General features: G+C 33.4%; 1 protein-coding gene across 4 annotated transcripts in view; it reads left to right on the top strand.

Moving 5' to 3' along the window:
• Positions 1-13,119, top strand: part of LOC149910012 (ichor-like) — a 38,302-nt gene extending 25,183 nt beyond the window's left edge. For all 4 annotated transcript variants that reach the window (XM_090120108.1, XM_090120109.1, XM_090120111.1 and 1 more), the window contains exon 3: positions 9,569-13,119. In XM_090120108.1, coding sequence (XP_089976234.1) covers positions 9,648-11,042 — 1,395 coding nt within the window. In that variant the 5' untranslated portion in view covers positions 9,569-9,647 and the 3' untranslated portion in view covers positions 11,043-13,119. The remainder of the gene's footprint in view (positions 1-9,568) is intronic.
• Positions 13,120-15,848: the final 2,729 nt, after the last annotated feature.

Below are 15,848 nucleotides of genomic sequence, written 5' to 3'. Positions count from 1 at the left end.
TATACAAGTGTATATAAATATATGTATTATAAATAACAACAATTTAAGTTTAATGTTGTGCTCAAATATCTAAATTATTATTAGTATATTACTATTATTGACGACGCGGTTGGCGCAGTGGTAAAGTAACTGCCTACTGAGCCGACGGTCCCGGGTTCGATCCCCGGTCAGGGCAAATATTTGTGCGATGAACTCAATTATTTGTTCTTGGGTCTGGGTGTTATTATCTATATATGTATTTATTAAATATTATATTTATCGTCGCCTAGTACCCACAACACAAGCCTTAATTGAGCTTACTGTGGGACTAGGTTGATTTGTGTAATAATGTCCTATAATATTTATTTATTTATTTATTTATTATAGGTTGCTTGATACAATACAAACCTTGATTAAAAATAAACGGTTTTGGAACGAGGCAGTTTTTCGAAGCTTCTCATTTGTATCCAATGATCTTTATCTCAAATTTCATCTCGATTTTTATTATTTATGACCTTATATTATAACGTTGAAGTTCGTAAATAATAAGACGACTCTTTATCAGACCCAGCAATCTAAGCTTACATTACATTATCGAGAATAAAACTAATAACTCAGAGTGAATTTAAGCCTTTATTTATCGTAATCAAATGTTTAAAACAGGGTCTACGCGGAGCGTCAAATGTAATACGGTAATTAAAGTACTCCATACGTTGTTAAAATGGACAATAAACATAAACATACGTACTTACCTGAGAATGACAGGATATTCATTTTATTATGCAATAATTCTACTAATCGTCTTTTATTTTCTGCTATTCAAGATACATGAGCGGTAACATAAGTGACGTGTCCGCGTCGCCTACCGTCAGATGATGTATTTTGTCTTTCTTTATAGTTCTAATTATTCTGTATCCTTATTCCTCGAACCTATCAATAAGAAGTTGTGACAAAATTTACCATTTAAAATGTTTTCTTCGAAACAATATACAATCCTTTCTGCTTAAGTTTATAGCTGTTTGAACAAATCTGTTTGCATATTATAATGCAAATTAGGTGCTAGTCAAGTAGACTAAGAGCTAGGGAATCTATGATGTTTTAGATTGTTGGTTGTGATTTATATTAAATTTATGAATTTGTACATAAAATTTACCGGCGACGAACTAATAATACCTTCTACATATTTTTTTTTCTGTAGCAAAATCTATATTTTATTAAATTTTACATTTATACATTGTATTAAATCAATGAATTTCATAATAAACGTAAATTATATTATTTACATAAATCAAGTGGGTATATTGACTCTTATTATAAGTTATTAATTAATATTGTGCATAAACTTTACACGCATTATATTTTATTAGAAACTATAATTGAATTAATAAGTTTAATTGAAGTCATTCCACTAGCGTAAAGTGAAGATTTAAATTTTCTATGTTTGGTTCTCTATAGCTATACATATAATTGATATTTTCAAACTATTTACTAATAATCAATATATATGTATATGTACCTTCAAGATTTTCAAAATTAAATAATATAAACAGATGGGCAGTTTTAATTTACGTTCTTTACCACATATCGATAAGAAAAGAATTTATAAACCCAATGCCACACTTAAATTTATTTTGCACGCCTCATAAGCGAAGCGTTGAGGTGGGTACTACTGTCACTTCGCGCAAAACATCTGATTTTTCAAACTTAAAATGTCTTTATGTATCATACATTGCACTTGTAAGATAATACATACACACACATATTAAGAAAAAACACTATTTTTAACATTCATGATATTTTTGATGTCATTTTTGTTATTTAAACTAGTTAAAAAACAGTTTAAAAAAGTTCTGTCTTGGACGTCCGTGTGTCTGTATGTGCGGAGGATTTTCTTGTTAACACGATAGCGACCGAAATACTTTACTAATCGAGTCTTTTTTGCACGCCTCATAAGCGAAGCGTTGAGGTGGGTACTACTGTCACTTCGCGCAAAACATCTGATTTTTCAAACTTAAAATGTCTTTATGTATCATACATTGCACTTGTAAGATAATACATACACACACATATTAAGAAAAAACACTATTTTTAACGTTCATGATATTTTTGATGTCATTTTTGTTATTTAAACTAGTTAAAAAACAGTTTAAAAAAGTTCTGTCTTGGACGTCCGTGTGTCTGTATGTGCGGATCCTTTTTCTTGTTAACACGATAGCGACCGAAATACTTTACTAATCGAGTCTTTTTTTTTCTCTTACGCTTGAGTATGCTCAGGAATAGAACCCTTTCATTTTTCAGGGTCTGATTCGATGTGGTTTAATTGTTATTAAATAAACAAAAATAATAATTAATAAATATTTATTAAAAAAAATTATGAGGCGTGCACTTTTGGATTTTCCAAATTAATTTTCTCTTACGCTTGAGTATGCTCAGGAATAGAACCCTTTCATTTTTCAGGGTCTGATTCGATGTGGTTTAATTGTTATTAAATAAACAAAAATAATAATTAATAAATAATTATTAAAAAAAATTATGAGGCGTGCACTTTTGGATTTTCCAAACTTTTTCTTTATTCCACCGCAATTGTTTAGAAAATTATTTTTACTTTATTAAGTTTTCTTTTCATAGATTCAGCGTTGCGCGCGTTGATATAATATGAAATGTTAGTGATCGTTGTTTTGGGAACATGAGATGGATGGCGTAACCGTAGCCTAATCTATATCACTTAAGTTTACAATTAAGTTGGTAACTATATTTACATGGTTCTATCATGATACAAAAACTGAATATCTTTTCACGTCCTGTCTCAATTATTATATAGGATGACCAAAGCATTTACATAAAAATAATTGTGTTGCATTTGTCCTTTACATCGATTCTTTAAATTTTATCAGCATCCATGGTTAGCATTATTTATATTAGAAGTATCAACAAATGAAGATGTTTAAGTAATTGTTACACAGAAGGATATATACCTCTATTAAAACATATCATTGTTAGAATTCACAATATTATTAAGATACTGATGAATATTGTCAGGTCTCTGCGTCTACATAACGCATGCATGAGTGCGCTATGAAGCAGTGAAATAATTAACAGAACCGCTCAACGGTACAGTTAAGTTCACTTGATCCTAACTATTTATTATTTATTAGTTGTGAGATTAAACAGTGTACCACTTCTGTATTGATTTGTTTACTGAAAAGTATGCACTGAATTATGATAATATGATATGTTAGAAAACATTGAAAGATGTGTAATTATTCTTGCAAAGAGCAAATAGAAATTTTGTATCAAAAATAATCGCTATATTCAGTAACAATATTGCTCTTCTCGAAAAGGATAAAAAATTTAACGGTTACAAATTAGTAATTACAAATACAAATATTAAGGCTCAATTAAATATTAAATTGTTAAAGTTCTATTGAATAAAAAATATTTCGTTAATAACTTAATAGTTTTATATGGATTTTTAACATATATTTTATTATTATTATAATTTAATATCATTACATATGCAGTCTATTTTTAAATCTTCTAAACATAGTATTTAACATGTTAAAATTCCCAAAAAATTGACATCAAAATCACGCGACAGAACCCGTTGTAACGGTACAGGCAGGTCATGTTTATATTAGGCTATTAGGATTAGGGTCCAAGCCATTGTTTTTAACTTCAAACAGATAACACTCTACCGCTATTCTACTGTTCTCTGCATATCGGTAATATCAAAGGGACTGAAGGTCTGAGACCAGTAACAAAATAAGAGAACAGTAACAAAAATATCAGTTTTATTACCGTTCAGTTTGAAATCATGCTCAAACGTGGCGTTAAACTTATAAATAATGTTCTAGAAAATTATTCGACTTATAAATAGATAAAAACGCGATATGTTACTGCGATTAACTGAAAATAGATTTCCTCTGAGCAAAGAAATTAATCGATCCCCGAACAATACGCTCGTTGAAGTCTTTTCTTCGAGCATAAGATCTTGTGAAGACAATGTTGATTTTCTCACGCAATAATGTAATTTGCTTGTATACGAAAGCAATTATATTGTTTCAGTCTTTTGAGCTTTATATATACACCTTGTAAAATTTGTGCTATTAATTTAGAACCTCTGTCTTTGACGCGTCTATATAATGAATATAGATAAATAATAGATCACTATCACTTATAAAAGAATTTTGTTTATAAATTAGTGACCATATTTCGTAGCAATAAACAACTTAGTCAGGTGCCGGTTATCTTTCAAACGAGTAAAGAATTCCCCAAAATCATGAATATTTACTCGCAATTTCGGCGATCGTAAAAGTACATACAAATAAAGCGTTTGAATAGTTGTTTATCTGTAGGCTTTTATTACAGTCGGTAATTTTATAGTAAGGTAGCCGGTAACGGTAAGGATCTGAAATAGCACGCTATTGTTTACTTAAAAGTTGATTTTTATTGCTTTTCGGGACAAAATAGCCCAGTTAGTGATGTGCTCTTGCGACGTGAGGGTGTCAGTACTTGTGCTTTTTGGACAAATTATATACGTGCTGTGCTAAAATATATAAATTATTGGCAGTGAAAGTTTTTTGATTTTACGTGAGCTGTGGAATGTGTGGCAAGGTGACTTTACGTTTTTATTTATGTTATTTTTTTAAGCTTTTTAGGTATTTTAATTTTTAGAGGTTTTTATTCCACACTTAAAATAATAAAAATTTTATATACTAAATTAAAAAAAGCGCCATTTTCTTGTGACCTACCTCTAAACATTAATTATTTATTTCATCTCGTTTTGATTTTGTCTATTAAATTATTACCTACCTGAAAAGAAATATACAAGCTTTAAATATAATAAATATATTTAACAGGAGTAGTTGTGTATGATAAGTTATCAGCTAACGTTTATGTTAAATAAGTGAAATCTAGTCTATATATATACGGGTTCTAAAAAGTAAATTATTATATATTTTATTTTATTAGGTACTACTAAACAAAACCCATAAATGGCAAATTACCTATTGTAATGCACTTAATCTTATATAAATAAAAAATCTTCACTTTAATTAAGTATCATAAGGTATGCGTCTCAATTCACAATACAATTTTATAGGTATTTAGAAATGAGTACAAAAAATTTGCTAAAATCCTGTAATTGAAATGTAATAACAGCAATTAATACTTTACTTGTAATTACATGTCGGATGTTTTTAATTATTCCACAACGAACAGTCAAAAGCTCGCTACAGGGGCATTTTCAGTATTCAAAGGTTCGAGTAAATAAGTCGAACCGCAAAAGTCACTTTATTTCTCATTTCGTCTCATTACCGATTCAGCGGGCATTTTTGAGAGCGATTTATTCACCAATTATTCAATCAGGATACGCTCAACGTGATGCGAGCCACCGTCGTGACCCCCTTACCCACGCTGACCTGGTCCACATCGTCCCCACTTCGAAAAAAATCCTATCACGAACTGAATTTTCGGGCCAACCCACATGCTGCGCCCGCATCGAAAAATTGTCGCACGCGGACAGAGAGCGAGATACGCGCCGCAACGAGAGTGAATGAGACGGAAGAACGGAACAGGGCCGCCTAACGGTACTACGCGGAAGTGTGTCAGTAGCGTAAAGTGTACCTCGATACCCATAGGACGTAACAGCCGAACTTGCGCAGGGGAAATTCAACCTTGACATTGTGCGTTAAGCGGCTTAATTGCGCGCGCTCGGTCAAGTTTTCGATTTTCACGGTGCTGATTCACAATGGCTTGCGGTAAATGCCTTAGAGCCCCCAGATTTAACCTACCTCAAGGCTGGAAGACCGTTTTAGTCTTCTCTATATTTAGCCGGACTTGGCATTTAGAATTTTATAAAGAAACTTTAATATCGCAGAACATTCCTACGTATAAAGCATTTATAGACATTGATACCGTTCGTGCTATATTTACCATGTTAGTTATTTTTAAATTTGAATATATTGTTAATGGCAAATTTGAGATAAAAATGACTTTAAAAATGCAAATACAGACTATTTAACTCGTTTTGAATTATAGGTAAATAGAAAGCCTATAAAATATTATTAAAAAACGTTGAATCACCAAAGATTCTATTAAAATAGTAGTGGATATTGAAATTACAAATCTTAATATCCAATTTTAGATCTGCGCTCAAAAATTATAACTTTTTTCTAGGTCGGTCAAATTTTTAACTTAACGATGCTTTTAAATGAACTCTCAGAAATAACTCAGTAGTTATTCTACTCTACCTACTTACTTGGCATTTGAAATGACTGCGAAAATTTAAATTTAGTAGTCAGCTTTTTATTTTTTGTTATTTTTACCTGTTTTTTTTCTGACATTTTACTACGATTTTTTATTTGTTAAAAAAATTCTAATAATATACTTAGTACATAGTAACTTTTTACCTTTATTTGTAATTTTCACTTCAACTTGGCTTTCTATAGGTACTTGCTTGTACAAACTTTGCGGAATTTAAAACTAGATGGCGCGCTATTTAATGTTCAAAGTACTTGTTTTGTTTAAAACAGAATTTAGCGCTATATCTAATTATACTGAAATTACGAAAAAGACATCTATACTCATATTGTAAATAAGAAAAGTCAGATAACCGCTTGTGGAGGCCCTAGGCTCTGTTTACTGACTTTCACTGAAGCAGCCGAGCGCGTAGCGAACCGGACCTCAACTTTCTTTCCAATTCAGACGACATCGATTGTTTACTCGATTTGATTCGATATCGATTTTTGGTTGACAATCGAACAGCAAGCGACCTCGAAATTGCAGCTTGAAATTGTAATAATTCATTATTTCTAATGCGTGCAATAATTTTATTTTAGTTATATTTGACAGAAAATATTATGAATCAGGATCTATCTGGATAACCCTGTGGGATAACCTCATTGTAACTTGCATGTATAGATACAATACTTCTATGTATTTTATATTTTAGGCTATTATGGCAATTAAGTACTTAGTTACCTAAGTAATATTGCGATTATTTTTAATTCGTAGATTGTTGTAATACAAGCGATATTTTAATTAATAATTTAACGATTAAGAATATTTAAATACGGCCAATCTAATTCAACAGTATAACGTTTTAGTTGATATAAAAGAGATTCAATTATCATACAGTTTTATAGCTGCAAATAAGCTGCTGTTTTCTTGTGATTGCAAAAATTGTAACTATTCATTGCAAACAATTTACCAATAACAATGAGGTCGATATTGTTGCTAAGAAGTAATAGTTATTTTATTTGAAAAGCTAATACATATATACATATACTAGTTGAATTAATTTTATTTAATCCACTTAAATACGTATAATCACTGTTTATTATTACGCGTAAAGGTACAATTTATAAAAATATGATTTGATTCGGAAATTATTTAAAATACAATAAATATATTGATAAAAATGAAATTTAATAATACTATGATCAACTAACAAGGAATCACAACGTTAAAAATATCTAAAAAAATGTTTAATTCTTGAACGGTTTACGTAAGCAATCTAATCCCAAAGTAAGCGGATCCTGTTCTATCTGCTAAACTGCTCATAAACATACTCATTTCTATACAACACACATGATATATTACAAACATAAAGACACTACATAAACAACATTTCCACAGCACTTTGAATAGAACACACACAACCCTACACAATTGTTAGGGTCAGTAACCACGCGAATCGCTGCCATTTCTAATTCTATATGTAGGTACATAATATAGCTATGTAACCGCGAAAATTTCCTTCCACATTAATTATAGCTATAGGAACCCTTTGTCAACAAATGCCAATAAAGTCACGTTCAAAACGCAATCACAAAAATCTTGAAACGATTTTTTTTAGTCCATTGCGGCAACCCGCCACGGGCCGACGACCGGCGCAATAACTTTGCGAAAATCTAGAAGGCCACGCTCTTGGCTAGCCGAGACGAATTTTTATAATAATCTACAGTCTTTTTATTGGATTATTGCGAATTGCGTGCAATGCTTGGGCAACTGTGCGTGATATCGGTCTTTTAGCCGCATGCGCATGTTTCTACATCAAATTTGGTGCAACACCCGGCGAAATGGTATCAACTAGGATATTGTTGGATTTGGAGCAAATCGAAATACAATGGATTTTGTTCCAAAATTTGATTTTGTTTTTTTCGTTTTTTTAAACGTCTACTTGCACATGTTAACTAAATGTTATAAAATTCTTTCAGTAGGTAATTGAATCCCAATCGTCTGCATCGTTAATTTTTGTTAACGTTCTTTGTGTGAATCTTAAAACTAATAAAAAAAAACTTACCTTTATATCACAATACAAATATGGTCCAATTAAATTATTCTACAGTTTTATTAAATGTTCAAAAATTTGTTTCAAAGAATCTCCCCCGAATTTTTATTCAATAAAACACGACGCAAGCCATATTAAAAGCTGCAGACAAATTAAATTAAATTAGAATATAAATAAAATAAACAAAGAAGAACAAATTCCAATTCAGATAGAATCTTAATTAAACACGAACATAGTCGCAAACTAAAACTAGTTTAAACTAAAAACACGGTCATCATAAGCAAGCCTAATTGTGCATGTTTGCATTAAGTATGCCACCGGCTATGCTATCCGTAAAACGGCTTCCTACAAACAATATTACATTAATTGCTGAATGCATAATTTTAGTTCAAAATACACTAACTATTTAAAAGTCGTAATATATCTAGATCTTGTAAGAAGTATATAATTTGAAGAGGATACATAAAATGTCGGAACTGTGGAACATAACTTAATTAATCGTAAAGAAAATGTACTTTTATCGACTTATATTTTGCAAAAATTTTGCACGATCAAAAATGAAACAATCAAGTCAAAATGAAAAGTAAGAAATGAGCCCTTATTAAAAAAGTTGTATGTATTTATTATTTGGAAATTGTATACTTAGATAATTTACAAAGGGTGGTAGCTGTAACCTATAAAGAAAGAAAGCTAAGATGCAAATAAAATTTAATTTTTTTTTTTAATTTCCATTATTGAAATTTTCACACAATCATTAGCTAACCAAAACCCAATTAAAATGATATTACATTCAAAATATTATACAAATAACAAAATCATAACCACTATACACCGACGTTTTTATAACATAGTTTTGCAAGGAGACAATGAAAATAGAGCGTAGTACGAATGTAAATAAAATAGTATATATCTTAACACAAATGCTTAGTGAGGCGGAGCGAGCGGCACGCGGCAAAATGGGCACCATTTAACACAATATCTCGGTTCATATTTACGTTACCTACTTATTATGTTGCTTTCGACAGCGCAGACTATAAATTGGATTTTGGATTGCATGTAAAAGAATGAAATGTTTGTCACACAACAGAAAAAATTGAACATGAAACGATTGCAAACTGTGCAAATCGTGCACACAACAAAACATACTTTCAAAACGATAATTTATACATCTAGTTTATTAATTTAAAAACATTGACCACCAAGTCTCTTTACCAAGAAAGTCAATTCATATTTAAAGCTCTAAATGAATTAGGTATCGTCTATTTATACTAAACGTCGCTTTCTCTTTAATTCCAGACAGCGCGACAGGGTGGCGGCATCTAAGTATGGTGGTGGCGGGGTCTCTCTCGGCTCTGGCGTCGCGGTGAGGCGCGGCATGAAGTGCGCGGGCGTCGCGGGCGGCGGGCCGGGCGGCAACGAGCTGCTGCTCGGCGCCTGCTGGCTCGACCCCAAGATCGAGGCCTCCTCCCCGCCCTGCCACGAGCTGCTCGACTCGCTGCTCGCCCCCCCGCCCCTCGCCGAGCTCAAGCCGCTCCCCCCCTTCACCGGCTACACGGGACACCTCTCCATCAACGGCATCTCGGGCCACCACTTCCACGCGATCGCGCAGCGCCTTCCCGAGGAGAACAACAACTACCCCACCCAGAGCGGCTACGGCGCCGACAACGAGGTCGTCTCGTCCTCCACCTGTCCTACCGACTCTGAACCGCCCGATTTAGAAGATGTGAAGCCTTTTCCGCTTGATGTGACCGATACGAAACCTTTTGCGGAATCTACCGCGCCCGGGGCGGCGGATTCCTGTGCACAATCTTGTTCCCCGCCAGCCAAGCTCTTTGATGATGCGCCTAAGCAAGAAATGTACGATTTAAGTTCAATAGAAGACATAGCAGCCATCATTGGTTCTGCAATCGCCGACACTACCGTTCCATCTCAGCCGGAAGACCCAGAAAGAAACGACTCGAGAGACAGTTGGATGGACATTGACATGACGTGGATAACGAGCGCCAGCAGTCAGCACGGAGAGAAAATTGTCCCTCAAGATCTCTCTGAATTCGGCCTTTCCATTTCTCCTCCCCCTTCTCAATCCAGCCACACTTCGGGGCTCGATTACCCCAGCAAAGCCAATCAAAAGTTTTCAAAAACCCAAGAGTTCTTCCAAAATAATTTCGGCCAAGCCGGCTCAACCCTCCAAAATTTGCTCACCCAAAGTTACATGCCCCTACTCCAAAATCGGTTACAAAACGGGCCGCCCGTCAAACAAGAGGCCCCGAGTTCGACGAGTTACGGGATGGAAGTGATATCGACGTCGTCACCACCCGGAAACGCTGTATCAACGACTGATGGAGTGGGCGGCCTTTTAAATGGAAGATACGCACCTCATTACGCCCTGAGCTTAAAACCAGACGGCCTGTGCAGTCCTGATCGACTTCTCGGCTACCCGCACGCGCACACGACGACAGTCACACCATCCAGCAAGTCGAAACGAAGTCGCGCAAAAGCAAAGCAAAACAACGGCAGTTTGCACGGCAGCTCGTTGGCCTTCTCTTCCGCCACATCAGCCGAATTAAGTGGCCTTCTGGGCAAAGAGAAGCCGGTGCATCGCTGCGGGATCTGCAACCGCGGCTTCCTGAACAAGTCGAACATCAAGGTGCACCTCCGCACGCACACGGGCGAGAAGCCGTTCCGCTGCGACGTGTGCGCGAAGGCCTTCCGCCAGAAGGCGCATCTCATCAAGCACCAGCAGATACACAAGCGGATCGGCCGCGACTGACCGCAAGCATTTCCTAGCTCCTAGTGTGTGTGTTGAACCTGTGAACTGTGTATTGGATGTGTAATTGTCTTCTCGAGATGTTCGACCCCGTAGTTATATCCTCCTAAGGAAAAGTGCAATGTTAACTAGTTTTAAGCCCTTCAGATTTATTATGTAGATAATATTGTTTTATTTTGTTGTGTAGATGATTAAGTCTTGTGCGTCGTTCTTTGCGCGTTGTATCAGAATGTGTGTACGGTCGATGAACACCGAGCGTTGAACAAACAGTGAACGACGAATCTTTTAACTCTTCAAATAATTTATATTTTTCGAGTGTGAATGCTTACTCCGATTACCTATTTATAGTCAAATTAAAAAGATATTAATTAGCTTTATAATGTATAATATTAGTTACTTATTTTGTATTTAATGTGGACAAAGCTCACGAGGCTATTTGCGACGCTCCCAGTAGAGTTTTAGTTAGTGCTCACTCTTTTCATTGATTTGGTCTCAAATTATTATTTTCATTAGCATCATCCCTACAGTCATAATCCCCATCATTCATTATTACATAATATATTTATTTCAGTAAAAATAGCGTTATAAATCACCATCTGAATGTTATTAGTGTAAATATCCTCCGAATCTCGTACGAACATTCCACTTTAATGAAATAATTGATGGCTTGAAGAATCCTTGCGGTGCGCGGGCGCATGCGAGCGGAACAACCGTGTCCGGGAAATGATCGAAAAACTTTAAAATCAAATGTAATAACAACGATCCGTTGTTACGCAACTCCTTAAGTAGGACAGCGAATTAATAGCAAATAGACCAATTTATTTTTCATCTATTTTACTTCTTTACAAACAAAACAATTAGGAATTATCATTCGCTAATATGTAGACACATAATGCGACACGCTAATATCTTTTATGAACACTTTAGTTTCATCTATATGTAATTCATTCATTTTCATTATTTCATTAAATTTATAGTACTTACGCATTTCACATTTTAATATAAATTCACATCATAAATCATTTATCATCTCATCACAAACATTAAAATCATCATCATCACAACTGAATCTCTTTTAAATAGTTCATCGTTCATCTCTATTGATATTTTCTGGATTTAATTAAAATTGGTGACTTGTTTTATAATAAAATGATATTTTTGTTACGTTTAGTGTTTTAAATTGTATATTTATAATTGTAAATAAAAACTTTGCCGTCCAAATCGTTACTTAAATAAAGACAGATTACGGAATGTTAGCACAAATAAATCCATGACAAAATGGTATTTATAAAAATATATAAAAGCATTCCTTTTTACTTTGGTAGTTGAAGAGAGCTGAGTGGTTGTAAAGAAAAACAGTTTACTTGTGAATAAATTATGAATTTAAGGATTGGAAACAATTGGTGCTAAAATTAATATCCATTGTGCGAATATTAGTAAATTAAAGAAAATTCTGGGAAATGTATCCCAATAATACAAGGTAAATAAAATTTTCCAATGTATTTCTTGATTAAAATAGTAAATAATCACGTTTCACAGGTAAACAAATGTAATTGGATAGTATATTCGTCCAAAACAATATATTTTGTAAGTCTGTCCACGCTCAGCTAGGCAACGAACGTCGGTGGAAAGCCTTTCAACACAAAAGGTAGAACCGTTCTACCCACTGTGGGTTAAATGCACGTTTGTGAAACGCCCTTATACCTTCATTTTCTTTTTAATTAATAAAATATATATATCAATGTTTCATGAAATTAATTTTTTTATTAAATTCGTCTTCGAATCTCAAAATTATCAAGTGTTTCACACGTGGCGTTTCCTACAGTGCTCGTAGACTAAAAGTACCTTTTTAGTATTAAGCATATTAGCTGTTTAAGTATTTATTGATTTGTAATTTTGTAATTTGTATATCCTCGTATCTTGTAACAGTAACACTGCCGCGTCGCGACGTGAGCCGCGAATATATATTACATATTTATATCGAATGTTAATACGCCGTACTTAATGGTAGATGTGTAGGTTATTTTCGATTTCCATAAGTGTAAATTAATGTAAAATAAATTGAGATTTTTTTTTGTTATTTGTTGTTTTATTGCAAGGTCATGGGATGATTTCTATGCGCATGTGGGTCGCGAACAAAGGCCGGTGAAAGAGTTCGCACAGTTTCCGTAAGAGAAGTCGGATGTGAAAAGATATATAATGCGCGACGAATCGACTTTTTGCGTCAGGTGTGTACTGTGTAGTGTACTGCAGGGCGGAGAAAACGCGCGTAACCAATGTCAATAGCAAGTAGCGTGCGCAAAAAAAACTATATGAAAAAAATTATAGAAATACATAATTAAAGGAGCTCGAGGAATCCATTGAGAAAATAATTACCTACAAATCTAATCATGCGTGTAAATAATGATGATAAAAAATTATGATTCATACTTAACATTTATTGTTATACAATGGAAATAAAAATGGGTTCGTCTTTGTTATGCATATCATTGTAATTGTAACACCTTTGTCTAGATAAACAATTTAATAGATAAAATAAACATAGAATAATTATTTGATAACACTGAAATTAATTTTGAATTGGCAATACATATTTTAGTTTATTATATTTTGTATATGACAAAGGGCCACGTAAACTTTGTGATAACTTTTTTGCTCAATCTAATAATAACTGCATCCAAACTTATTGTCAAAATGTTTGCACAATCAAATTTAATTAACTCCTAAATGGCATCATTCGTCACGCCTTTAATCACTAACTGATTTATGTAATTCTAGGATTGAGACATTTCAATTTCGGCGTCAAATTGGGGAATTAACAATACTTTGAATCTATTGCGAAATTTCATTGAAATTATTTGCCTTTGAAAAGATCATTGATCAATGATAATAAAATAGGATAAAAATTAAAGACTTATTTTCTATCCTCCGTCATTCCACATTGCAATTTGGAATATGTACTGTTAGAACTTGATTAAAAGAACAACTACCTATTTCTTAAATTTTAGATTATATATATGTTTATTTACCCGTATTGCAATTATTGTTTACAAACTAAAATCTACCAATTATTTTACAAAACCATAAAACAGTACACGCAATTTCTTACACTTTTTTATTTAGTTGTTTTGCCGTCCGTACATCGCAGGCGCAGATTCTTTCTTCAACCTACTTACGGCGCAACGTGATTTCTCCGCGCAGCCATCACACGACGAGTTTATGATATTTGCGCATCGTACTTAGACATGTTTAATATCATTTAACGACATTGAGGAGAAGGAAATGGACATAATTAATAATAAGCCAACAAATTATATGAACTTTCTTTGGAAATAAGAAATGCTAAAAGAAATATAGGTTGTGATAAAATGAAACATTACATAAAAAAGAAACACTCTATTTCTCTATTTTGAAACAACGAAAATTTTTTTAGAGTAATTGAAACAAGTACCTATGTATTTAGATAATTGCACGTAATTTCAAGTAGGTATTGAAAATATAAGTATATTCAAGCTAATAAAGCCTCTTATCAAGCCATGTTCTTATAAAAGGAACAATAAAATCCCTTAAACCACATTGAATAAGAACTAAACCAAGAGCAAGTGCCAATTACCATACAAAACACTATGTTCATTAAAATTCGATGGAACCTCAACCTGAATGTTTATTTACACATCAACATACAAGTTCAATATTCTACATAATAAGTCTATACTAATATTAAAAAGCTGAAGAGTTTGTTTGATTGTTTGTTTGTTTGTGGTGTTAGAAAGCTCATTTATCGAGGAAGGTTATAGACTATATATCATCACGCTACGACCAACAGGAGCGGAGCCACGGGGGTGAAACCGCGGGGAGCAGCTAGTATATTATATACACACGTGTATCAGCATGCGATATGACAGAACAACGGGAATGATCTGAGTAAACATGCCATATCAATTATAATATTTTACTAAACAATTAATAAGTATAAGCTTGATGGTCTATCTGAAAGCAATTTTAGGGGACAATCTCAACCATTAGGGAGTGTAAAATTTTTGGTTTGGATTGGCAAATATTAAATATTGGAGTAGGTACACTTTAAGTTTAACTTTTTCATTTTTCATTCATTGGTAGATTGAAGTTATTGCCAATTTTGTGAAATAAAATACTGTGCGTAAAATTGGTGCACAATAGAATAACTAAAGTACGATTGTGTAATTTTTTCCTAATTTATCGAGCAAGGGCTTTGAATAGCAAATATTTCATCAGAAATACTGCTGGTTAGGAGCTTTGACCTCTGGAGGTTATGTTCTCACTTTAGTCGTAAAAATTATTATATTTAATAAAAAAGAGCGTGTGTACCGAGTATACATGTCAGAAGTGAAACGTCTTTGGCAAGATTCAAAGTTACCAAAATCGTCGCCTTACTCCATGACGTGACGGTATTCCCATGACGACATTCAATTTTACTCTCAACGCGCCTGAAGAATTTTAACTTCAAAAATTATATTTTTTTAATTTGGCTAATAATAATTAATCCACTTTATAACTTAAGACTCCGCTACATTTCGCTCAAAATCTCTTTCGCACAGTAAAGTGTATGTTTATCTAGTGTGTAACAATGACACCTCAATAGAAACCCAGTTCACATGCATTATAGCATCGCTTCCAAGAAACTCGGATCTTTCTATTTATAGTGGCTGATGGAAAGCATAAAAAGTTTACGTTTCTTCTGCAAACTGAAGAAATACGAAGAATATTTATTAAGAGTTAGTTTTAATTTTATTTATCTATTCAATGAAGTCTCATTCTATGCTTGAACAT

The sequence above is a fragment of the Colias eurytheme genome, chromosome 3 (genome assembly GCF_061535395.1).
Source record: "Colias eurytheme isolate Ceu_HAF_F1 chromosome 3, ilColEury1 Martin Lab GWU primary, whole genome shotgun sequence".
Lineage (NCBI taxonomy): Eukaryota > Metazoa > Arthropoda > Insecta > Lepidoptera > Pieridae > Colias > Colias eurytheme.
This window is presented reverse-complemented; position numbering and strand designations above follow the sequence as displayed.